General features: G+C 42.7%; 1 protein-coding gene across 4 annotated transcripts in view; it reads right to left on the reverse strand.

Annotated features, from left to right (window-relative positions):
* Positions 1-1,506: 1,506 nt before the first annotated feature.
* Positions 1,507-25,408, reverse strand: part of GPR19 (G protein-coupled receptor 19) — a 35,301-nt gene continuing 11,399 nt past the window's right edge. For 3 of the 4 annotated variants that reach the window (XM_044385222.3, XM_044385224.3, XM_026502396.4), the window contains exons 3-4: positions 23,496-23,652; positions 1,507-2,838 (exon numbers count right to left, since the gene is read on the reverse strand). In XM_044385222.3, the coding sequence (XP_044241157.1) occupies positions 1,569-2,816 (1,248 nt within the window). In that variant the 5' untranslated portion in view covers positions 2,817-2,838; positions 23,496-23,652 and the 3' untranslated portion in view covers positions 1,507-1,568. The remainder of the gene's footprint in view (positions 2,839-23,495; positions 23,653-25,408) is intronic. The other variant, XM_057318879.1, reaches the window with a different exon arrangement.

The raw sequence follows: 25,408 nt of genomic DNA on the forward strand, positions 1-25,408 counted from the left end.
CACCACAAGTCCAAGAACCGATCCATGGCCAAAGAAAAGGTGAGGGCCAGCTCATCAAATTTCACCCGACTCTCCTTTTAAGAATGGCCAGATTTTCTTAGACCTTCCTTAGATTTCCAACAAGGCGGCAGCCAGGAGGCCCAGTGAGGCCTGGCTGGGTTTGGCCACTCATGTGTTCCTTAGAGAGACTTCTGTAATGTCAAGGGAAGAGTGACATATTTGCAGTTAAAGGACCTGAGTGTGACTACCAGCCCTGTCACACTCCAATGTGGGCAAGTCACATACCATGGCATCCCAGGTAGAGCAAAGATGACAAGTACATCGCAGAATTCTGAGATAGTGTTGGTAAAATCACTAAACAACTGGAATTATTGTTTGCAGCTCTTAACTGGGATGTGAAAATGCATATGGGCCTTGTCTGTAAGCTTTTTATTGTTTAAATAAGAATGTTTTTAAAATGTGCTGGCCCCAGATTTGAAATAACTGACATCTGACAAGCAGAGAAAACCTCGAGATATCACAGGCAAAGAAGAGTCTGGCTTGGCAAAGATGTAATGATGTTTCCTAGAAAGAGATGAGGGGAGAAAGGTGCTGGCTGGGGAAATGACCTCACGTCTGAGTCTCTAGGAGAATGAAGAAGGTGCTCCTTGTGCTTCCTGTCTTCGTGTGTAGGGTAGGGCCAGGCAGCAAAGACCTCTGCCCGAATTGCAGAGCCCAGAGAAATGCCACCTGTCATTTCTCCCGTTGGCATTTTCTCGGGTTGCCTAGCAAGGACACCTACTCATTGGCTTGAGTTTAACTCACAGAAGGGAAGTAAATGTTCCAGACACAACCTAGATGGGACACAGATGTGAGAAAAACATCATGACTTCAGAATTTTCAGGGCATCATCAGTTGCTTAGGTTAAGGGAGAATGGAAAAGAGAAAGAGGGGGAAATGAGGCAACTTGATTATCAATTTTCTTTCCCTAAGAATCCTGATTAAAATTCAATCACAGAAGGTTTCCCAGCAAGTTCCAGTATATTCCATCCTATGGAGTGCATTCCACAGGAGATCTGGATAGTGGTTACTCGGAAGAAGGCAATGTAAAAATATATACGATATTAACACTCCCTCAGTGTTACTTAGTCGGAGTAATACAAGTCTCCGAAATGTGTGACACAGATTTCATTTGGAGCAGAAGCCCACAGTTACAAAATTTCAGTAGGGAGGAGAAAGAGCAGACAGAATAAAACTAAGTTGAATCATGAATCAAAGACTGTGTGTATGATTTACGCTTTTTGGACCTAATAAGCGTAAGTAAAAAGTAGGAAAGTATTCTCTTTTTTATGTGTGTAACTAATATACTAAAAGGACTACTGACCATAGCTCAAGGTGAAAGCTCCCTCTAAAACGAAAAGCAACCAAAATAAAACCACAGAAATTATAATCAATAATTAAATGCATTTTACAAAATAAAACATTCCCTCAGGAAGTTGATTTAAAAGAAAACATAAAAAGCTGCTGTTTTTAGAGTTAAAGCTTTTTAATCTCTGGCACATAACAATAATTGAAAGAATTCTGCAAAATTACACAAAAGTATTTGGTGGATTTGAATTAATGGGCCAAGCAAGCTTTTTTTCCTTGGCTTCTCTGTCAAATGAATCATAGATCGAGTCTTTGGTTATAGTTTTGGCCGTGGGAGGAATTTCTGAAATGCCAACGTAGTTTTTTTTGGCCATCCTTGAACTGGTTGTGATAGTATAGGCATTGCTTCGGTAACATTTCATTGAGGACATGCAAAAAGTCTCTTTCATTCCTCTCCTAAAATTGGCATTATAGATGGAATACAGCGTAGGTTTAGAGGCCGAAGAACTAAAGGATATCCACGTGATAGCTGTGAAAACAAGGGAACTTTTCTTAGAGTCTCGTTCGTGGGGGTGCCATAGCTGAGCTACATGGAAAGGCAGCCAGGAGAGCAAAAACAACAGATTTAAAATGAGGAACATCTTGATCGTTTTCACTTTTGTCCTCGGGACAATGTTCATGGTCCTCCTCACTGTTCGGCCATCAGTGCCTATTCTCCAAATATACTTCACGACCTTCTGGTAAAACAAGATGATGAGGACAGACGGAATCACAAAGCTCACCAAGAAATGGATGACGGTATAGGCAGTTCCTTCCCAAGAGGAAGGGAAAAAATAGTTGCAGTGATTGTCCCAGTTGGAGCCAAAGAAAAAGAACACGGGGGTCACAAAGGCGGCGTCGAAGATCCACGATGCCGCGATCATTTTTTTGGCTTTTTCTCTGGACACCTTGAAGCTCAGGGGATAGACAATGGTGTAGAACCGGTCTATGCAGATGGAGAGGAGAACGTAGATCTGGACGCCTGGGGTGAGATACTGGAAATACCGCACGACCTTGCACATCATGCTGCCGAGCGTCCACCTGCCAGTGGCGAACTGAAGCAGGACGAAAGGCGTGCTGGCCACGCTGATGAGAAGATCCGCACATGCCATGGAGACCACAAAGTAGTTGGTGGTGGACTGAGTCCTCCTACTTCTGTGGATGACCAAACAAACCAGGGAATTGCCAAAGATAGAAAACAACCACAGGGTCCCAAAGAAAATGCTGGCTGTGGCCACCTCGCCGGGTTGCAGCCCAGGCTGCAGGTCTGTTCCGTTGCTCACCCAGCCGTGCTCCTCATGGAATTCCGTCAGGTCATGGCTCGGTAGAGGTGAGGCTGTTTCCGTGCAGCTGTGGTTTTGGAGGGGCACCAGCAGTGTGGGAATAACCAAGGGCGGCTTGCTGTTATCCATTCTGTGAGCAAAAACCATACTCACTTGTTTCCTCTCAGTTCTGGATAAGAAAAGAAGAAGGAGGCCTCCTGTTAAAATGGTGTCATACAGAGCGACTCCTAAGGCTAACGATCTCATCTGACACTTAGATGGGTTGTCCTTTGCCAGAGAGGAGGACGTGTGCCTTGGCAGGAAAACTGGCCTACTATCCAGAAACAGCTCTGGCTCCATGTCTCTTTCATTTCAATAGCTGTTTTAGCTGATCCCGGCTCAGGCTCTCCCTGGCCTCCCCCTCTCTTGACCCTGCATCAAGTGAGGTAGAACTCGTGCCAAGCCCCACCCCCGAACATACCCGTGTCACCTTCACTCACTGGGTACCACAGAGGGTGAGGGTGCTCAGGTCTGGCTCATGGGGAGGGCGCCACCCCCTACATGAAGAGCCACGGGAATGCGGGGCGAGTAGATGAGAAGTTCCTAAATGTCGTGACACTAAAGCAAAGAGGCTGCGAGTGGAAAACATGGGTAGACGGAAACACACAGATGTCAGCTATGGAAATAGCACCCAGGAGTCTGTGCATACAGCCTGGCTGGCTCCTGGAAATGGCCCCGTTCTTCCTTACGCAGTTTCCAGTACAGAAGCATTAGGGAAGTACAGGGGGCCACTGTATGTAACACTTTCAGAGGAGCCACTATAGCGCCTAATGTACTGACATCTGCAAATGGCTCGCTCTTTTCCAAAAGATGATGTGCTTCATGTTCTAATAGCTTTGCACGTATCCATGACATATCTTGATGCCCTTTTGCTGTTACTGTTTCATAAAAGGACATATTGACGGGAGAACGGGAGAGCATACAAGATGTCCTCTGAAGAATGTAACCAGGTTACTGGAAAGCTTATTGGCCTCTGGATGATTAAAAGCAACCAACTATAACTGTTACTCAGCAACTTTTCAAAAGCTGATGATCCTTAGATAAAGAAGAATATTATAAAGTTTAGCCCCTATTTTAATTTTGGGGGGAACTATTCAGTGAGGACAAAAGTTATCCTTTTTAATAGGTAAAACAATTCTATAATTGTGGGCTATTCAGTTAAAACTGGGGTGACTAGGGTTGCAGTTGGCTTATGAAGGTCTAATTTGGTCTGACTCTATGAAGCAGAAAAGAGAAAGCACAGCACCTAAATCCAAAATAACCAAAGCAGTTCCGTGTGGCCTGCAGACAAGGGGAGGGCACTCCAGCAGCAGGCTCCAGCAGGGCCCAGCGTCCCCCCGTGGGCTCCTGTGACCAGCCTCACGAATAAACGTTTCTGAAGTTTTAGAGGGGGGATTAAAGAACAGGTGTTTATTTTTTTTTAATAAAGATTTCATTTTTTTAAGTAATCTCTACACCCAACGTGGGGCTCAAACTCATAACCCCGAGATCAAGAGCTACACGCTCCGCCCACTGAGCCAGCCAGGTGCCCTAAGGACAGTTCTTGATGAAAGAACAGTTCTTAACAGCTGCTTTTCCTTGAAGGACTTTTGAGGTAATTTGTGGCAGGGAGAGGAGTGTTAATATATACTGTCCTCAGCAAGAAACCACATTCAACAAAAATTTGGAGCTCAGGGCAGTAATGTAGTAAATGCCAGTCCCATATTATCTTCAGGCTTTTTTTGTCCCTGAGGCAACCCTACTTATTTCTCAAAAGAAATGTCAGATAATTAGACATTTGACTACTAGAAGACCTTTAAGCATGGCTGGCTGGTTGATAGTTGTAAGAATAGCAACCACACTTTCCATATAAAAAAATCAGGATATGCAGTCTGAAAACAGAACATAAGATCTAAAATTAGCACTGTCCTAGAAAATCTGGAATGCATGACCCTTGTACTTATAAAACTGAAATAATCTCTTCACCTTCACATGCGTTAAACTTAGAAAATGCCCCCCAACATTTTTTTAAAGGTTTAAACTTTAGGGCTGCCTGGCTGGCTCAGTCAGTAGAGTGTGTGACTTGATCTCAGGGTTATGAGTTCGAGCCCCACGTTGGGTGTAGAGATTATTACACACAAAATCTTAAAATAAAATAAAATAAAATAGAATAAAATAAAGATTTGAAGTTTAAAACAGATGAGCAATTTTCCCAGCCAGAAAGAGCTGTTCTAAACTTTCTGGGGATGGTTGTGGCCTAAATAAAACAGGAGTTGGTGGCACAGGCACTATTCTGTAGTGAATAAACATCTTTTGAAAGCTCTGAACTTACTTTTGTTTCTCTCTTCCTCTCATAGCAAAACCCTGCAGATGAAACTCAAGTTCACCACCACAACTAAAGCACTGTGAGGCCTCCCATCTGCCATCATTTCCTCCAGCTGCCTGTCACCAGTGACTGTGTCTGCCCACTCTTCTAGCCCCACCACTGGGAAGCAGAGGATCCCGCTCCTCAGAAATTGGACAAGGGGGCCTTGAGGAGCTGAGTCCAGGTCTCCCCTGATGATGGCTTGGCTGTTCCGAACTACCTAAATTACCACTGCAGCTCTGTTTATTCATTCAATAAACCAAGACACTACGCTAGGTGCTAGGGAAACAAAGGTAAGTAAGGCCACGAAGAGGGAAAATGTATAAACAAGCTGCCCGACCATATGATAACTAAATTCTGTAATAATTAGAACTGATGTTAACAAGTCAAGGAGCTAAGTGGCAGAGAAAAACAAGGATCCAGTTTTGCATGGGATAGGAGAAGGAAATGAAAGATGTCGCAAAAGAGGCGAGGTCTGAGTTGGGGATGTAGAGACCAGGACTTCTTCAGGAGGACAGGGGAGTGAAAAAAACATTCCAAGGGAGAGAGAGAGCACATGAATGATTGGGGGGGGCTGTCATCTTTCTGCGTTGATCTTTTCTGGGCCCTTTTCCCTTTAGAGTCATCGTTTTCTGCAAACCACACCTCCCAGAGTTTATCGTTTCTAAATGCCCTACAATCAAACTGACCTAACTTTTCCCCAAGGTGACAATGAGAGGTTACATTTTCTGCATTCATGGGCTGCACTGTGGTCAGATGGTGGATGAGAATATTAGCATATCCAGCATGGCTGTGGTATCTTGGTTCACACAGCACTTTCCTACAGCATTTCCCAAGTGTGTTTTGCTTTACAGCAATGGTTCTCTTAGTAATGCACTGGACTCTCCCAGGGAGCTTTAGAAAAATACCCCTGCCCTGGTCCTACCCCCCAGAGATTCTAATTTAATTGGTCTGGAGTGCAGCCTGGAGAGCGGGAAATTTCAGGGTTCCCCAGGTGATCCTAATGTGCAGCCGAGATCAGGAAACCCTGCTTTAGAACTGTTTCCATGTTTCTGTCTTCCCCCACCAAGCTGTGGGCTCCCAGGGGAAGAGTGTTATTCTTTTTCTTTACATGAATAATTGTTTATTAAGTATTTCCTGAATTGAATCCGTAAGGACAAAGAACTGAAATGCATGACTCCTGCTCTAGGGGGCTCTACTAGGAGAAGTAAACCCAGAGATAGACAGTGAGTGTGTCTTCTCAGGCGCTAAAACACTGGTGACCATGGAGACGGGCAAAACAGACTCCTGAGCAGAGCAGGACAGGCGAAATCGAAGTCACCCTGGACAACTGCTACCTGCAGTAGAATTCTCACTGAGGGGAGAGTGAAGGTAGCCGAGGAGGGGTCCTCAGACGGGCTTCTGCAATCCCCACTACAGAAAAAAATAGTCTGCCATATTGTAAGTAAGTTCTAGGGTCCCAAAGTAAAATTTCAGAAAGGTCTCCCCTGCTCCATTAATTTAGAAATAAGTCCTTCTTCGGGGAGGGGGGGGCTGTTTCTGAAATACAAGGGCTGCTTAAATAGTTATTATGTCTGGGTCATCCATATGCAGTAATTTTAACAGCAATAGGAAAGATTTCTTCACCTCCTTCCTGCTCAATCTAGTCTTCCCATCCAGTTCTGACACTGCCCCATGACCCACCCCATTGAATTGAGCAGTAAGGCCCTTATTAAAATATATCTCTATATAGGGGCACCTGGGTGGTTCAGTCGGTTAAGTGTCCAACTCTTGGTTTTGGCTCAGCACTGGGGTCATGAAATCAAGCCCCATAGCAGGCTCTGCACTGGGTGTGGAGCCTGCCTAAGATTCTCTCTCTCCTTCTCACTCTGCCCCTCCCCCCCCACTTTCTCTCTCTCTCAAAAAAAAAAAAAAAAGTTAAAAAAAAGTATCCAATACTTGAAAATAAGGCAAAGAGAGTATAGCATATTTTTTTAATGTCATGCTAGTACATTGTTAAATGGGCTTCCCCCAAGAATTATTTAATTCTCTGGGAGAATAATACATCTGTGCTTGGTTTTGCTATCTATTATATGACGAGAGCCCAGACATTGAAGGTATGTGTTAACGTGCAGATTTCTGTCCAGCAGAAAAATTAACTCCCAAGGTTATAAACTTATTGCTCTGTAGGACATTAACCAGTTTTGTGTCTATCTCGCAGTCTTATGTCCACCTTCTTTAAAAAAACAAATAACAAAAATAAAACCCTATAAATACCTATTTATTCAAATGCTCTTGGAACCAGCCTAATGATCTCACTGGTTCCTCAGTAGTAAGTTGATAAATCTCTGACATACATTCATCCTCTATTTGTGGAAGAGCCATTATTTTACTTATTTATTTATTTATTCATTTATGGGGGGGAGGGGCAGAAGGGGAAAGAGAGAGAGAGAATCTTAAGCAGACTCCATGCCCAGCACGGAATGGATCCCATGACCCTGAGATCATGACCTGAGCCGAAATCAAGAGTCAGACGCTTAACCGACTGAGCCATCCAGGTGCCCCAAGAGTCATGATCTTGGCTTTTTGAAAATCATCCTGATAGGTGGATGAATGTATAAATGATGAGAAACACACGAAAGGACCACAAGGAGGCACAGAGGGGCTCAGCCGACAAACTGTAGTCACAGTTCTGCCAGGGGTGATTCCTGGCCAAGCATATCAACTGCTGCTTAGGCTTGTTCTTGATTCAAAGAACCCTAACAACTGATTTTTTTCCCCCGTGAAATTATAAAGATTCACAGACATTCTCACAACATAGGAAGACTGTTTTTATTTCTGACATTTGTTCAAAAATTTAATGTCAAGCTAGAATTTTTAGAATGTTGAATTTTTACATGATTTGGTTGGAAAAAAAAAACTATAACATTTTCTGTAGAATGGTAAGCATCTGCTGGACCGAAGCCAACACGTAAGATAAGGCTGTTTACTAATGAGCAATAAGATTAGTTATGAGGACAGCAGTTATTATACTACGGAGAGTTGATAGTTATTTTGCGCTTATCATGGGTCAGGTACCTTTGAGGTAGGTAATATCATTAGCTCTATTTCACAGATGGGAAAAACTGAAGTTCCTCCCCAAGATCATACAGTTATAAAGGACTCACCCCAGGAATGCCTCACTCCAAAGCCCATGCTCTTAACCACCCCTGAGGCTCCATGTGTGGGGAGGCCACAAATGACGGGATCTGAAATCAGAGAGTCAAACTGGCTGTACACGGATAGGTCTTTCTTGACTCCTCGATCAAACAGAGGAATGTAAAATTATTCTGCCACAGCCTCTTGCCTACCCACAGATACATCTGTTCAATATGCTAGTTCAGAAATATGTGACATAGTGAACATTTGGGAAAAAAAATCACTCCCACCACATACTGCACAGAGGCTTGGCATCAAAAGTGCAGTAGACATGTTGGTCTGGAAATACAGCTTTTCTTCAGAATAAAGAGTATAAGACTATTGGAAATCCATTATGACAGATGATTAACTGTTGTAACCTTTAAACGCAGGATGAAAGCAGAACTCTAAACCAGTGTGAACTGAAGGGAGAAGTTTGATCAGTATTAGCCCAGGTAAGAAATTGTCTCCTTAAACTTTAATTGTTGTAACTTAGAGAATACAGATTTTCTCTTAAACCTTTCATGGTGATGTAGGCTTTGTGTATACGTGAAAATAAGAAATGCCCAGAACAGCAGTGGGCGACTGGCTTGCCTGAGCTCCCCAGAACCAGTTGTACGCATTTCTTCCCAACTCCAAGTTCAACGACATCATGTTGGCATAAATCAGCCACGGTAGGAACACAAATGAGGTTTTTTTCCCCCACCCCATGCAGCCATCTGTCCCACATTTACCAGCCTACCATTTCCAGCAGGACACGGTTTACAGTGCGACATCTCCTGAAGCCCTGAATTTACAAATGGCGAAGGAGGCCACAGAAGGCTTCAGAAGCTTCCTGAGTGGCTCTCTTGCTATCTGGTCCTGAGCTATGGCTCTGGTGTGCACACTGAGCTAAGTGCTTCATGGAACTACAGAAGACCCGGGCAGCCGCCAGCACGACTTTGGTGGGGGCGCAGGAAAACCAGAGAGGGTAAGACACGTTCTCACAATGTGCCACCCAGGTATGGCTGCCAGATGAAATACAGGATGCCCAGTTCAAGGTAAATTCCAGATCAACAACATTTTCTTAGCATAGATATGACCCATACAATATCCCATATGATATTCAACTGGTGTCCTCTATTTTTTATTAGCTAAATCTGGCAAACTTACACCCAGAATGTAACCTATGCTGAAAAACATCTATTCTTCATCTCACAATACACGAATATTGCAAAGTGGACATGTACGCAGGCTTTGAAGTCAGACAGCCGAAGTGTGAAGCCCACCTCTGTCACACACTAACTAGTTGTGTCACCCAGGACACATTATCTAACCCTCTTGAGCGCCAGTTTTCTTATCTGTAAAATGAGGATAATTAGTCCGTATCTCACTTGATTATTATGAAGGTTACATGAGATAATACATGCACGGGAGTTAAATGAGTTAACACAAGTCAATCTGCCTGGTATGAGAAAAATACTCAGTAAGTGTTATCCCTGTATAGTTCTATAAATTATCTAACACAGTGTCTGGTACATACCAATTGCTTAAACAATTAGCACTCTTGGGGTACCTGGGTAGCTCAGTTGGTTAAGTATCTGACTTCAGCTCAGGTCATGATCTCAGGGTCCTGGGATCCACCCCGAATCAGGCTCTGCGCTCAGTTCAGGGAGTCTTCTTGTCCCTCTCCATCTCTTTCTGCCCTTCCCCCTGCTCATGCTTGCTCTCACGTGCGTTCTCTCTCTCTCCCTCCCTCTCTCTCTCGCAAAATCTTTTTTAAAAAATTAGCACTCTTGGTGCACCTGGGTGGCTCAGTTGTTAAGCATCTGCCTTTGGCTCAGGTCATGATCCCAGCATTCTGGGATCGAGCCCTGAATCGGGCTCCCTGCTCTACGGGAAGCCTGCTTCTCCCTCTCCCACTCCCCCTGCTTGTGTTCCCTCTCTCGCTGCCTCTCTCTCTGTCAAATAAATAAATAAAATCTTTAAAAAAAAATTAGCACTCTTATGGAGGTTCCTCAGAAAGTTAAAAATAGAACTATCTCATGATCCAGCAATTGCACTTCTAAGTATTTACCCAAAGAATAAAAAAACACTGGTTCAAAGGGAAACATGCACCCCGATATTTATAGCAGCATTATCAACAATAACCAAATTATGGAAACAGCCCAAGTGTCCATTGATTGACGAATGGATAAAAAAGATGTGTGTGTAGAGAGATATATAGATATATAGCTATATATATTTAATGGAATATTACTCAGCCATAAAAAAGAAAGGAATTTTGCCATTTGCAATGACATGGACAGAACTAGAAAGTATTATGCTAAGCGAAATAAGTCAGTCAGAGAAAGACAAATACCGTATGATTTTACTTATATGTAAAATTTAAGAAACAAATGAGCACAGGGAGAAAAGAGAGAGAGAGAGAGACAAATCAAGAAACAGACTCATAACTATAGAGAATACACTGATGGTTACCAGAGGGGAGTGGATAGGAGGGTGGGTTAAATAGGAGATGGGGATTAAGGAGGGCACTTGTAATGAGCACCAGGTGATGTATGGAAGTGCTGAATCACTGTATTGTATGCCTGAAACTAACATTATACTGTATGTTAACTAACCGCAATTTAAATTAAAACTTATTAAAAATTTTTAAAGATTAACACTCTTACTATTGTTAGCCCATAAAAGTCTTAAAAGCCATATGACAAACACATTTCAGTAACCACATCACATATCACATACTATAGTGATGATACTAACATTAGTCACATAATTTAACTGTGTTAAGAGTGAATGGCTTTTGTGGCGGAGCCTAGGTACCTAATCATCATTTACATTGTTGGTTCTAAGGGAAAAAATCACTAAGATCCAAATAAATCAACACAACCTTTCTCCAAGTTGGGCATGATTTTTTTAGTGACATATTAGCCCATAAAACTTTTTTATACCCTAAACCAAAACATATAATACAATGAATTGAATATTTCTCAAAAGCATCTAAAATCCATTCTGCTAAATTACTTCCATCAGATAATTCTGAATACTTGCAAAAGAACCTCATATTTCCAATGAAAAGAACTTCCCCTCCACCATCTGAGACTCCTAGTATCACAGGCATATAAGCCTAGAATTTTCTTGAATGCCCTTTTCCCCTTTCCTACTATATCTTATATAATATATTCAAATATTCCTCCATAATATTTCCAGCTCTGTGCCTTTCACTCTGCTTCCTGACTGGGATCAAGCAGTTTCCTAAGATCAGACTGGGCACGCCATCTTTGTATTTGGGTACTGGTTGTCCAAGGACCTAGATCACTCTTCCACCACCTTTACCTTTCTTTGTCCTTCACGCAAATTCTAAAATATCAGAAATAAAGAGTCAGCATCGTAGGAGTGATTTCTGGGAAACGAGGAATGCTTCTATCCCAACTTCTCTTACCATTTGAGCATTAATTCTTTTAAAGTCAAGGTCCTATTAAAATGCAAATGCTTCTTTTTTTCTAAAAACTATTTTATTTATTTTTAAGATTTATTCATTTGAGAGAGAGAGAGAGAACACGAGTGGGGGGGGAGGGGCAGAGGGAGTCCAACACAGGGCTTCATCCCAGAACCTGGGATCCCCAAAATGTAAATGCTTCTTAAAGACTACATATTTTTACATATTATCAGTAGAATGGTGATCTCTGAGACCCCTTTCACCTCTGAGATCTATGATCTTAGCGGAAATAAAAACAGAAGAGATGCTGAAACGAAAGCCTTGAGGGCAGTCAGTATCTGGCAGAATGAGAATGGGCAGGGAGTGGGTAAAGGGTGAAAGACTGATGGTGAGGAAGCACCTACTTGACGGGTCTGTGCAGGGATGGCTAGCATTGGAATAAATGTCGTACCCAAAAGAATGTAACAGAAAGGAGCCCGAGCTTTACCCCACATGGTTTCTGTTGGCTGCAGTCCTCCCAAAATTCTTTACAGTGTTGCAGGAGAACATGTTAGATCATACTGGCACCCCCCTGTGGGTACAAAGGACACTGGCCAATATTTCTCACCCTACTACCACGTAGTAGAGTCTTGCGTAGGAGGGATGCAGCTTCAGATTTAATAATATTGAACTTTGTCTTCTCCCTACTGTTCACACAAAATAAACACCAAGAAACTTCACCCTAAGAAATAACTATTTTGTTATGATGATATATGTAAAAATCGTCTTCCATTATACATTTACCCCATATTCTTTTTATACATAGTATGAACCAGGACTGTGCTAACTGCTGGAAGTACAGAAGTTAACTAGACAGACAAGGTCCCTTGCTTTTGTGGAGCTTATCTCTAGTGGGGAAAATAAGTAACAGCAAAACAAATACATACATGGTAAAGAAATGGCTGGTGCTATGGAGAAAAGTAAAGCAGAATGAGGGACCAAAGGTCCAGGGGAAATGGAATGACAGGTGACTGGTTGGTCACCTAATGGCCATTCCCAACTTCTCCCTTGTCCTCCTCTCTCAAGAGGCTGAAAAAGCCAGATAACCACCTCCTGCCATCCCTTGCAGCTAGGGATGTTCACATCTGCTTCTGGAACTGAGACAAGAGGAAATCTCTAGGAGGGTGTTGGGAAGCTCTTGGGAAAATGTTTCTTTCTTGGTAAGAGGAAAGAGGCATGCAGAGAGTGTTCTCTTGTGGGCATGACTGCCCCTTGCTTCTTACCTTGGTAAACTGTCATGTGAAGATGTCAGGGCACTGGGCGGTATCTTAGAAGGTAAAGGGAAGTCCTGAGACTCACAAAGATACTATCCAGTGTCCTGACACGGTGGTGCTGCTAGAACAGACACAACTAGACTTATTAAATAAGCAATATGTTATGGCTTTAAGCCCCTTTGAGTTTTCTGTTATTTGCCTCTAAAATCATCCCGACTGATGCAGGGTCTTATTTCAGATGGAGTGGCCAGAGAAGGGTTCTCTGAAGAAGTGATACTAGAGCTGAAACCCCAGTGGTGGGAAGCCAGCCATGTGAAAATGAGAAGAGCATTCTGGGCAGAAGCAACTTGTGCAAAGACCCTGGGGCAGGAATAAGCTTGCTGTGTAGCTGGAGCAGATGAATGTGGAAGAAAATCGTGCCTGATATAATCAGAAAGGTAGGCAGGGGATCAGATCACACAGCATTGTAGGGCACACAGGTATCAGTCCTACTGCAGTGAAATCCATTGCAGGTTTTATGCAAAGGAGTGATAGGAATATGACCTGATTTATGTTTTAAAAATCCAACTTTAACTGCTGTGTAGGTGGCTAAGAAAAGTGGGGGCACCAGTTAAGAGGCTATTACAATAACGTAAGTAAGTGATAATGACGGCTTAGACCTAGTAGCGATGTAGGTGGAGAAAAGTAGATGGATACTGAATATTTTGGGGACAGCCAACACGATTTGCTGATGTGCGACAGGGTTTGGGGATAGGGATGACTCCCTAGGTTTGAGGGTCTGGGATGGGGGGAGAAAGTCTGGGGAACTGGAAATCAACAATTCTATTTTGGGTGAGTTGCATTCTTATTAGATACCCAAGTAGAGATACCCAGTTGGCAGATGAATATTAAAGTTTGGAGAAATGTCTATTCAGATTCTTTGCCCATTTTCATTAATTCATTCATCATTCCATAAATACAATTTAGGATCATACCCTGTGCCAGAATGTACTGCGCTAAGAACCATGTATACAGTGGCTAATAAAACTGTGTCCCTACCTTCATGAAGTTTACGGTCTAATTCCAACCACGCTGTGGAGGGATGTGAAGAGTAATAAAGAAGTACAAATAAAAACAGTAAGTTGTAATGCGTTCTGTGAAAGAAAAGAGCAGAGCATGGCAGAAGGGCCCGCTTTGGGGCTGGATGGTCAGGGAAGCAGTGGAAGCAGCAGGAGCCAAGACAGAGAAGAACAGGGCCATCTATGGTAGACTTTCTAGGACTCCTGCAGCAGACAGACAATAGGACAAGGAAACCGAGTCACCAAGCTGCCTTGGATTCCCAGCCACCTTTCAGATCCTGAACAATGTTTCAGGCTCCTTGAGGCCTGGCCTTAGTACTTGTGATAAGCTGTTTTCCTTGAGGCAACTCAGACTTCTCTGCAGTCCAAAGAACCTATCACATGGTGGGGGGCAGGGCAGGAAAGAGGAAAAAAAGGGGTAAGCGGGGCCTGGAGGAACAAAGTGCCCCTGGGAACTTCCTTGCTCTCTTGTACCAGATGGGTTCCCCTATTTTGCCATTGCACTCCACACTATGTCCCCACTGGGTCATTTAAGCAGGGAGCAAAGAATGCCTTTGTTTCTGCTTAGAGGAGGAAGGAAGCAGGGGAAAAGGAGGAGGTCTGACTCACTCACCTGCAGGCCACTGCTCCATGGAGTCAGTGCTGTCCATTGGTAACTGCAACTGGAAGACTCCACCACAACGTAGAGGTAAGATAAGTCATGGGGGTATTGATTTGTGCTGTGCTCCTTGCTGATTCTTTCCTATTCCCTTCTGAGTATGAACCCAGACCCTAAATGCTGCCTTGTCTTGGAGAAGAGTTGTATCACTGGGCCCAAGACAACCCTGTTTCCTTGGCTTTCATTTTCTGGAGGCTGAGCTCTCTGAGGGGATTTCTACAGAGCGTAGGAGGAAGAAACAAGGATGTCTGAACCAGGATGCGGCTGTGGCCCCTGGAGTCATGCAAAAGGCAGGCCTGAATGGTCACAAGAGATCTTTTTGGGGATGATGAAAAGGTTCTGAAATTCGATTATGGTGATGGCTGTGCAACTCTGTAAATATAACAAAAATCACTGCCTTGTGCACTTAATATGAGTGGATGTTATGCTACATGAATAGAGCTGTTTAAAAAAAAGAAAGAAAAAGGTAGGCCTGGGATCCTTGCCTCACTTCTCCACTGCACTCCAGGTAAGTGACAAGTGGTAATTGAGGAGTGCAGGTAGGGGGCTGGATCCAAGGCAGGGAGTTCCTAGCAAGGAGTATAGTCCACTGACCCTGGGCGGGGTACGAAAGCCACAGACCTCCCAGCTTTCAAGGACACACACCAGCTCAGACCATAATTACGTCTCTGCTATGATCAGAGGAGATCCAAGACTAGAGGGACCACCCCATACATTTTGCTGGGTTTACAAGCCCCAGGACCTAGGAAGAGTCCCAGAAATGTTTGTCACCAACTTTCCCATTAGCCTGGGAGGATGGAGCCTTGCCACTATTTAAGGAAGTAATGTACGTAGTAGGCAGAATGGCCCCCTAAAGATGTCCATGCTACACAGCAAAAGGGACTCTGCATATATAATTAAAGTTATGAAACTTAAAACGGGAAGGTTATGCTGGATTATCCAGGAAGGCACAAACTAATGAGCCCTTAAAAACAGAGGATCCTCTCTGGTTAGAAGCAGAGATGAGGCAAAAGAAGTCAGAGAATGATTCCAAGCATGAGAAGGAGCTGACATGCTGGCTCTGAGATACAGGGGCTCACGTGCACGAACCAGGGAGAGGCCACTAGGAGTTACAGATGGCCTCCAACTGACAGCCATCAAGAAAATGTGACCTTAGTCCTACAACCACAAGGCACTGGATTCTGCCAACCACTGTAAAGAGCCTGGAAGGGGAATCATCCTCTCAAAAGGAACACAGTCCTGCCAACACCTTGACTTCAGCCTTATGACACTCAAAGCAGAGAAACCAGCCAACCCACCCAGACTTCTGATCTGCAGAACAGTGACATAAGAAATACTCTTATCTTGGGGCACCTGGGTGGCTCAGTCGTTAAGCATCTGCCTTCGGCTCAGGTCATAATCCCAGAGTCCTGGGATCGAGCCCCACATTGGGCTCCCTGCTCAGCGGGAAGCCTGCTTCTCCCTCTCACACTCCCCCTGCTTGTGTTCCCTCTCTCGCTGTGTCTCTCTCTGTCAAATAAATAAAATCTTTAAAAAAAAATAGAAAGAAAGAAAGAAAGAGCTGTTATCTTAAGCCACTAATTTTGTGCTAATTTGTTCTGCAGTAATAGAAACTAATTCAATATAGCCATTTCTTAGATAATTCAGCATGAACATTAAAATTCACACCAGCCATCCTATCACTTTCCACTACCCCACCAGCATCTAGATTATCAGAAACCTTGAGAAGATTGAACAGTGTGGTGCTTTCTGGTTTACCTTAAACATGGGACTGGGGGCTAAGAAACCTGGGCTCTGATTCTGAATATAAGCACTGAACAGCAAGACAAGAGACACAGGTCTTATTTTTATATCACAGTAAGGACCTTAAGTAAATCAACCTTTTGGAATCTCTGTTTCCATGGCTATAATATAAATGAGTTGATCTAAATGATTTCTGAGGTCCTTGTAGTGTTATGAACTAAAACTGATAGGTAGACATTGTGATGAGCAACACACGTTTGTTTAATTTATAACTCACTACTTTCACCTGGCAGAGAGCTCACCCCAAGAATGCATTCTGACGGGAGGAGAGGGAAGCTGGTTAGGGCTGCTGGGGCTTCTGTGAGCTTCTGATATCCAAGATCAACGTATGGGTCTCCAAAAGAGGGATGCATTTTCCCTGCAGGCCAGGTAAGCATTCCCCGCCCCAATAATTTTCCTGGAAGTGCCAACAATCTCTTACTGAAGATTCCCTGCAAGAAGTGGTCTGGTCAAAGAGGACTTGACACCTGTATCTATCTTCCTTTCTATCTACTACCAAGCTTCTCAGAAGGGAGAGACACTTACTAGAACCCCTGGCTGTCTTCTACCAATTTCCCACACCTCTCTTCCCAATAAGGAGTCTTTCAAATTCGGAAGGAGACAGTTTGGCCAAGGGATCTGCACCTCCCCAAATTCAATTTAATTCATTACCACAGACATTTTTTGAATACCTGCTGTGAGCGCATTGAGTCTAAAGTAGAGGCAAACAGTTGTTTTGGAGGTTAGCATTCAGTTTCATTTTCAAGCTCAGATTTCAGTATCAACATCTCTAGTTGTGCAATTTAAACAAGAAAGAAGTGAGGAGGCAAAGACCAGACGCATCACACTCAAAGCAAAGAACTACACAGTAGGTACGATTTACAGCAATTTGAAAAGAAGGTGAAGTTTTCGTTAAGCACGGAGTACAAACACTAAACAGAGAGTTACTAAGAACTCTGTTTTTCAGAAGCATTTATATTCTGTCTCACATCAAATTCACAGCAACACTCAGGGTAAATTTGATCTGCACCACTGTCTTCAATCAGGGTTTTCTAATAAAGCAAACCTTTAAGTTCATGAAGCAAAAGTTAGATTTGAATTTGCATTAATGTGCATTTTTCATGGACAAATTATGCAACTGTATGTAGTCAGTTGTCACTGAAAATATGTTGAATGTCTATTTGCATGTTTCACATGGTTAATATATATTTTAGTACCATATATTTTTAGACATCTTGTAAGTTAAAATGATACTATCATCTCTCAGTGCTTCTTACTTTAATCCCCTCTGCACATCAGTCATGGTTGACCCAAATCACCAACACCAGCCATTTTTAGCCTTTCTTCCTTAGAGACAGATGTGACAAATGTGTTCATACATGTGACACACTCCTACAGATATATCCAGAATTATGTGCAACTCTAGGAGCTGACCTGTATCGTTAACAGAGTCCTCAACCTAAGAAACCATGTGGAGAAGAAAATAATTATGTAGATATTCTTAACTTTATTCTAATTAATTAAAAAATAAATCACTAGCAAATCTTGGTATTTGATTAATTAGCAAGCAATTATTTGCAACAGACACCCTTTGTTTAGGACATATTTGGACACCATGGTTGATAAGCTTTGCTATACTGTAAGTGTACACCTGAAATCTGAATTCTTTTTAAAGATTTGTTAATTTATTTGAGAGAGAGCACACACGAGCTCGGGTAGGGGCAGAAGGAGAGGGAGAATCACAAGCAGACTCCCCACTGAGTGCGGAGACTGAAGCGGGGGCTCTCAGGACCCTGAGATCATGAACCTGCGGTGAAATCAAGAGTCATATACTTAACAGACTGAGCCACCCTGGTGTCCCTGAAATCTGAATTCTTGAAGGCTAAGGGTGCCTGTCACAGAGAACTGAGGGAAAGACAGTAAGAGAGAGAAATATGGTTGTTTTTTCCAACTGGGCAATGGTGGGACACCATAAATCTGTTATAAAAGTCTACTAAGGAGAATTTTTCTGGAAGTAACTAATCTCCTACCTATGATCTATAAAGCCATTGATATTCCAGAAGGTTTCATAGGCTGCACCCAAACCTGAAGGTGTGTTTCCTTCTCTAGATGTGGAAGAAAATAACTTCTGCACATTTTAAATATGAAGAGGCTATATAATGCAGTGATTGGAAGCATGGGCTCTTAGAGCTGTGGTTCTCAGGTCATTTTGCCTCCCAGGGGACATTTGGCAATGTCTGAAGAAATTCTTGATGTCACACCTAGGGGAGGAGAGTGTTACTGACATCCGATAGGTAGAGGCCAGAGACGCTGCTAAACATTCTACAATAAAGTCGGCCAGTCTCCCACAGCACAGATTTGGCTGGCCCCAAATACCAATAGTGCTGAGGTTGAGAAACCCTCCCGTAAATCAACCTGTCTGGGTATCAGATCACTTAATATCTGCGTAGCCTCTACCAAATTACTCAACATCTTTGTCCTTATTGTCTTTACCAATGAAATTAGGATAATAATGGTACCCACTTTGTTGATTTGTTGTGAGAATAAAATAAATGACGCAAGAAAGAAGCTAAGAACAATGTCTGAAAAAAAGCCAGTGCTCAACAGATGTTTACTTTTGTTATCTCTGGATGAATTGAGAAAGATCTGAGAAAGAAATATACCAAAATTTTAACAATGACTGTTTCTAGGTGGCAAGATAATGACTGATTTTTCTTTTCTTTTTTTTTTTTAAGATTATTTATTTATTTATTTATTTATTTATTTATTTATTTATCAGAGAGACAGAGAGCTCAAGCAGGGGGAGCAGGAGGCAGAGGAAGAAGCATACTCCCTGCTGACCAGGGAGCCCGATGTGGGACTCGATCCTAGGGTGCTGGGATCATGACCTATGCCAAAGGCAGAGGCTTAACCGACTGAGCCACCCAGGTGTCCCGATTTTTATTTTCATTATGCTTTTTTTTTTTTTTAAAGATTTTTATTTATTTGAGAGCGAGAGAGCAGGCGAGTGGGGAGGGGCAGAGAGGGAGGGATAAAGAATCTGAAGCAGACTCCCCACTGAGCATGGAGACCAACGTGCAACGTGCAGCTCGTGCAACGTGCAACGTGCAGCTCGTGCAACGTGCAGCTCCATTCCACAACCGTGAGGTCATGACCTGAGATGAAACCAAGAGTCAGACACTTAACTGACTGAACCACCTAGGTGCCCCTATTTTTCATTCTATATTTTTCATTTCCCAAATTTTCTAGAACTGTATTTATCTTAGCCTAATATCCAAAAACATATATATTTTTAAAGAATGCAGAGGAAAGAACTTTAATTGTGATAGGAACGAGTACAGAATTCAGATCCTGGCTCTATTTGCTGCGCGGGACTTCAGGCAAGTTAGTTAATGTCTCTGAGCTTCAGTTTCCTGATCAGAAGTTGGGGCTAATAACCTGTATCGCAGAGTCTCTAACGACATTACACATGACAGACATCCAGTGCCTGGGAAAGCATGCCGAATGAGAGGCTCCATGAGATGACTGCTTTAAATGTTTAGCGAGGGAAAACAACTCCATAAACAGGAAAATACATTCATTACAGTAGGTCTCTTTTACTTTTGAAACTGTCCTCTTGGAGAAACCACCTCTCAGCTTGTGCCATTTTTTGCCTTGGTTCATAAAGGAGCAGTTGTGTCCATATTCTGGTTCTTCTATCCATTGCTTCATCCTTCCCGACGTACACATACGCTAGGAAATGATCCAGTCTTCGGGCCGGCAGGGCCTGACTCAGGTGGTGGGGTTTACTAGCAGCGGGCAAGTGACTATGCCTGAAAGGCAGGACCTAGGCCTCACTTTCTCATATCTGTCCCCCATGCTCGCTGCCCCCTTCCTGTCTCCTCTTTCATTCTGGCCTCCAAGTAGAAAGCACACTTGGCAAGGCCCCTCCGTAAGGGGACACCTCTCTACTTTCTGCTTGATCTTCTCCTGTTCAGCTGGTTGAGTGGAGCTGATAGATTCGAGAGAGATGAGCAGGAAGCCCAGAGAGGCTTCCAGACCTAAGCCTGCAGAGGACACCTGTCCCGCTTCTCTGAGGAGCCCTACATGAGTGTGGTGGGCATGCAGCTCATGCCCGGCCATACTGGGCTGCCAGCAGGGCTTGCTTACTTGCTTGCTTTTTCTTGAAAATATTTATTTAATTTTGTTTTGTTTTATTATGTCATGTTAGTCACCATACAATACCTCATTAGTTCCTTTGCACAACTCACTCAGCAGGTAACACTGGAGGCAAGGCAGATGAGTGGATAGGAGTCAAGGACCCACACCCTATCTACAAACCCTAGTCTTCCTTTCCTTCATGACTTAATTAGGTGGAAATAATAGAACAGGTTATGTTTGTGAATACTATCAAGACAGATGACTATTTCATTTTTTATTTTTATTTTTTACCATAATCTCTACACCCAATGTGGGGCTTGGACTCATGACCGCGAGATCAAGAGTTGCACGGGAGCTCTGAGAGAGGACTATTTTAACCCCAGTTAGCCTGCTAACTTGAATTCAAATCCTAAGCAACCTTTCCAGATACCCTGAGACAATCTTTCGCACTCAAGTCCTAGCTGCCATGGTTTGGGAAAGCAGCCAGGCTCCAATCTACTCTGACACTAATGATTCCAGGGTTCTCTGGGGAGGAGTCCTACAGTTCTGTGAGCTCCCGGTTCAGAATTCTGAGGACTGGGAGCCACAGCTGATTAGCAGAGGCCTGCCTGGAGCAGGAACTGACCTCAACACGTTCAGTCTCAACCCAAGGTGAACAATTTCAGTGTTGGGAGATGGTGCCAGGCAAACACCAGAAGAAAATGAGACTGTTAGGGTGCCTCTATATCCAGATATAAATAAAAATACCAGAAGAACTTCATTCTAAAGATAAATAAAATGTCAGGGGGATTCGTAATCCCAGGAAAGAATTCATGGATACTTCTTGAACTCTAATGTGCTACTGCTCCAGAGTCAGTCTGACTAGCATATATAAATTTCAGACATAATTTTGGCAGCTGCGAAGGTCTCTCCCACTACACATGTACCTCTTCATTGTCCTCCCTATGAGCACATGCCAAACAAAGTAGGGATGGGCCCCTACACAGGTCCCAGCAGAATGCTTTCAGAGCTCTTGCAAGTGGATATCAAGAGCCTACCATAAACCAGGACTGGTGCAAAGTGCTAGAAACCCAACGATGGAAGATATGGTCCCTTCACTCAAGAAGCTCACTTCAGGTGACTATAATAGTGTAAACGTGGTACTTGTCCCAGGGAAACAGAGATTCCAGCAGGGATTCAGAGCTTAATATAAAGAACTAAAAGTTCAGTATTGTAGGGGACACAACCACTCTTCAAAGTATTCTTCAGTGAAACCCTAAAGGGAAATGCCTCATTTAGTAAAGAATTTCACAATTTTAGATTTCTATCCCTTTTCTTCCTCCTTACATTTAACCTAGTAGCTTCCCTTAGTTTTCCCATAGCTGTAAGAATGAGATCAGTCATCATTCATTGTCAAGAGCCGGAAGGGAAACTACACAGACCAGAAGGAATAAATCTTTATATTTCAAAAATTTCTAGAGTTAAGAAAAAACTTCCTCTTTTTCCCTTAAAAACCTAAAATAATTTGCAAAGACAGTAATCTAGTCCCTTGAAGTATGGTAATATTATTTTAAAGCAACAAATGTAGTCCGTTTGACACCATAGTTTGTATTCATAATTTTTTAAAGTTTTTAAATCTATTTATTTTATTTTGAAAACCAAGTAAGTGCTTTTTAAAAATAGTATGTTTAGGCTGGTATTGTTACTAGGTTCAGAGGATGAAAGAATGTTAAGTTCAATTAAAAAAAAAATCAACCATGATGTAATTCTAGATTTCTTTTTTGCCTTTGGACATCATTTGGTCACCATAGTAACACAGTATTTTACTACCAGATATCTATACAGCACAAAGGGAAGAGAAGAACAGGCAATTACTTACTGGGTTATTTGGGGGGAACAGAAGGTGACTATTGGGATAATTTAAGATTACATATAGATTCCAATGGGGATCTGTTTCAGCCAGGCAAGCTGATTTGATCTTCTAATAACATCAGCTGAACAAAATTTGTAGCCAAATCAACTGTTGACATCATTTGAAATAACACAAGCAGGGAAGAAGTTAAAATCATGGACTCTGGGGTCAAGTTTCTTGGGTCCAAATCCTTTTTGTAGAATTTGTTAGCTGTGTGATCTTGGGAATGTTTCCTAACTTCTCTGTGCCTTAGATTCTTCATTACCAAAATGTGAGTACTAATACCTCTCCCAGAAGATTACTATAAGGACTAAATGACTGATGATTTGTGCTTATAATGATGTCTCGCACATAGCAAGAACTTTGTAAGTATTTGTTAAAAATGAAATAAAATTTAAATTTGCTAGCTTCCCTCTTTGTGCTGGGTAGAAATGGTCAAAGATACCAAGATTTGAGTACATGGCAGATTATTTTAACCTGTAACTTTGGAAAATTCCTTTGAGAACTTCCTGGGAGCCTTCTTGATAGCTATTCTGTAAGATTTGAAAGTCAGTTGCACTCTACTATCCCAAACCAGAGATGGAAATAATCATAAGCTCTCCTGGTATCAGGAACATCAGAAGGAAGACAATTGCACAGCACAAAGAAACAGCACGCCTGCCCACTCAGGCTCCCTAAGCCAATGCCAATCACCTCTGGGAACATGGGCACAGAATAAGCAACTGAAAAGGGAGAAAACAAGATTTTATTGCAGTGACAATGAAATTTAGTTGATTTCAGTAATATTATTTGTTTCCTCTTTCCAGGACTCAAAGAAAAAAATCATTTTCATCAATTAGTGCTTTGTTTTATTAATTATCACTATACACAATTTCCATCAGTTTTTCTTCAACAGGCACTTGCTCTGGTGAATAATTCATTTTACAGAACTATCTAGGCATCTTTTCTAGACCTGTATCAAATCTAAAGCCCCCTAACCAAATCTTAGCCAGGACAAAAATCTCCAAATTGCCTGGAAAAAAGAAGGTATCATGTCCTGTAAGCCAAATATCAGCCGCGATACCACGGGATCCCTAGCACATACCTTCATCTGGACTTGATTTCAGAGACGGTCTCCTTGGGTCTTCTCGGTCAGGAATAGCCCCTGCACAGGAGTTTGGAGAATGCCATACACCACCAGGAAAGCTTGGGAGCACATTCATTTCTGTCCTCTGCCTTCCCCTTGGCTCATAGCCTGCTTCCTGGTAGGAAGACAAGATGACGCTGTGCTGGGTTGACTGTTAAACCATCTTCCCGCCCCCAGCCCCACTCTCTTGGTGCCCCTCCCTTCTCCTTTCCAAGGCTCTGGAATGTGTCACATGGGAAATGGATCATGTGGCTCAAGGGGAGAATGTGGCCATCTTCTATCTCCCCTCCCCCACTTTTCCTTTCAGGAGCAAAGCAGCAGAAATCTCTGACCTGATTGGCTCTGACCAAAAATCTCCATATGAAAAGGAGAAAATTCAACCAAACCTCCAGCCTTCTCCACTTTCTTTTTTGTTTTATTTTTCATCTGAACATTTTATTCTGGACATTCAGAGTTGCCTGGTAGGGAGGGAAATGATACTTTCTTCCCAGTCTCTCTTTCTTTCTTATCATCAACACCCTAACGTGGCAAGGTGTTCCCTCACTCTCCTCTGGAGCCCCCTTAGCACGTCTGAGACAACTGAGTGTTCAGCACCAAGGACAGCATTACACCCCCTTCAGCGTTCATTAAAGTCATTTGTCTATTTCACTCTCAGGTAAATAAAAATATTTTAAAAATATTTCTCTGAGGTCTTATGTCTAAATATAAGTCAGGCCATATAATTAGGGCTCTGACTTCCCCTACTATCAACTTATTGCTACCTTATAAATATAAACATAATTCTTACATATCATTAAACCCAAAAGACCATACCATGCCTACCTACCACCCAGCCCTCATCCTACCACCCATCCCCACCCCTTAGATATGCTCCATGTTTTGGGGGGAGGGGAAATTCTCATAACATAGTTTACTATATGCCCATATATCTATGCTTATGGACAAAAAACAAAACACAGAAACACATAGGATTTTGTGTGTGTGTGTGTGTGTGTGTGTGTGTGTGTGTGTCAAGATGTGCTTAGCCCCATTCCTAGGCCTCAGGCAGGGTTGAATTAGAGAGGCAGGGAGGGAGCCTGGTAGAAGCTGTTTTGTGCAGGGTCTATCCTGCTTTGCTGACGTCCCTGTTGCCATGGTGCTAGGTAACTGCTGAAGGGGATGATTTCTTTCAGAACCGGTCACCATGGGACCCTGCTGACTAAAGAAAGGGAGAGGGAAAAGGACTGAATTGCTGAGGAGGACTTTCAATTAGCATTTTCAGAGCCAAATTTACCCTAATGGGCCCTTTCCTTACTGAATTGTTGCTGACCCTAAATCTTAAAAGGATTCTGGAAATTAGTATGGACACTGCAATGGTCACTCCCTCCATATTCCACTGCTTCTTTCCCCTAAAAATCTAATTAGGTGCAACTGAATGAAAATGCCAGCTTCACAGAATGACTGTGGAGTGCCATCCCAGAGTAGGGGGGAAGGACACAGGAACCGATTTCTCTTCACGTTGGGGCTTCTGACTTTTATGAAGCCATTCATCCAAGTCCCAACAGCCTTAATTGGGAGATACTTCAGAACCACACCTGACTGCTGACACAAGGAATAATTCGCGACTCTTTACAATGTTATGGGAGAGAGGACAAATATTTGTTAATGTGAGTTGCTGGATTATTTTGAATAAAAATAAATTTGACTAGTTTAAGGTCAATCCTTTGGAATAGAATTTGGACTACCCGAAATCAGGAATTTAAGCTAGTTCTGCGTTTGTCTCATTAGGCTGCCATAGAACTGATTGTTTCTAAATCAGAGTCCTTACCATGGCAATTCTAAATATTTATTCTGGGGGGCAAAAATACTTTCCATGTGCAGGAATGCAAATT

Source organism: Ursus arctos, unplaced genomic scaffold (genome assembly GCF_023065955.2).
Source record: "Ursus arctos isolate Adak ecotype North America unplaced genomic scaffold, UrsArc2.0 scaffold_26, whole genome shotgun sequence".
NCBI lineage: Eukaryota > Metazoa > Chordata > Mammalia > Carnivora > Ursidae > Ursus > Ursus arctos.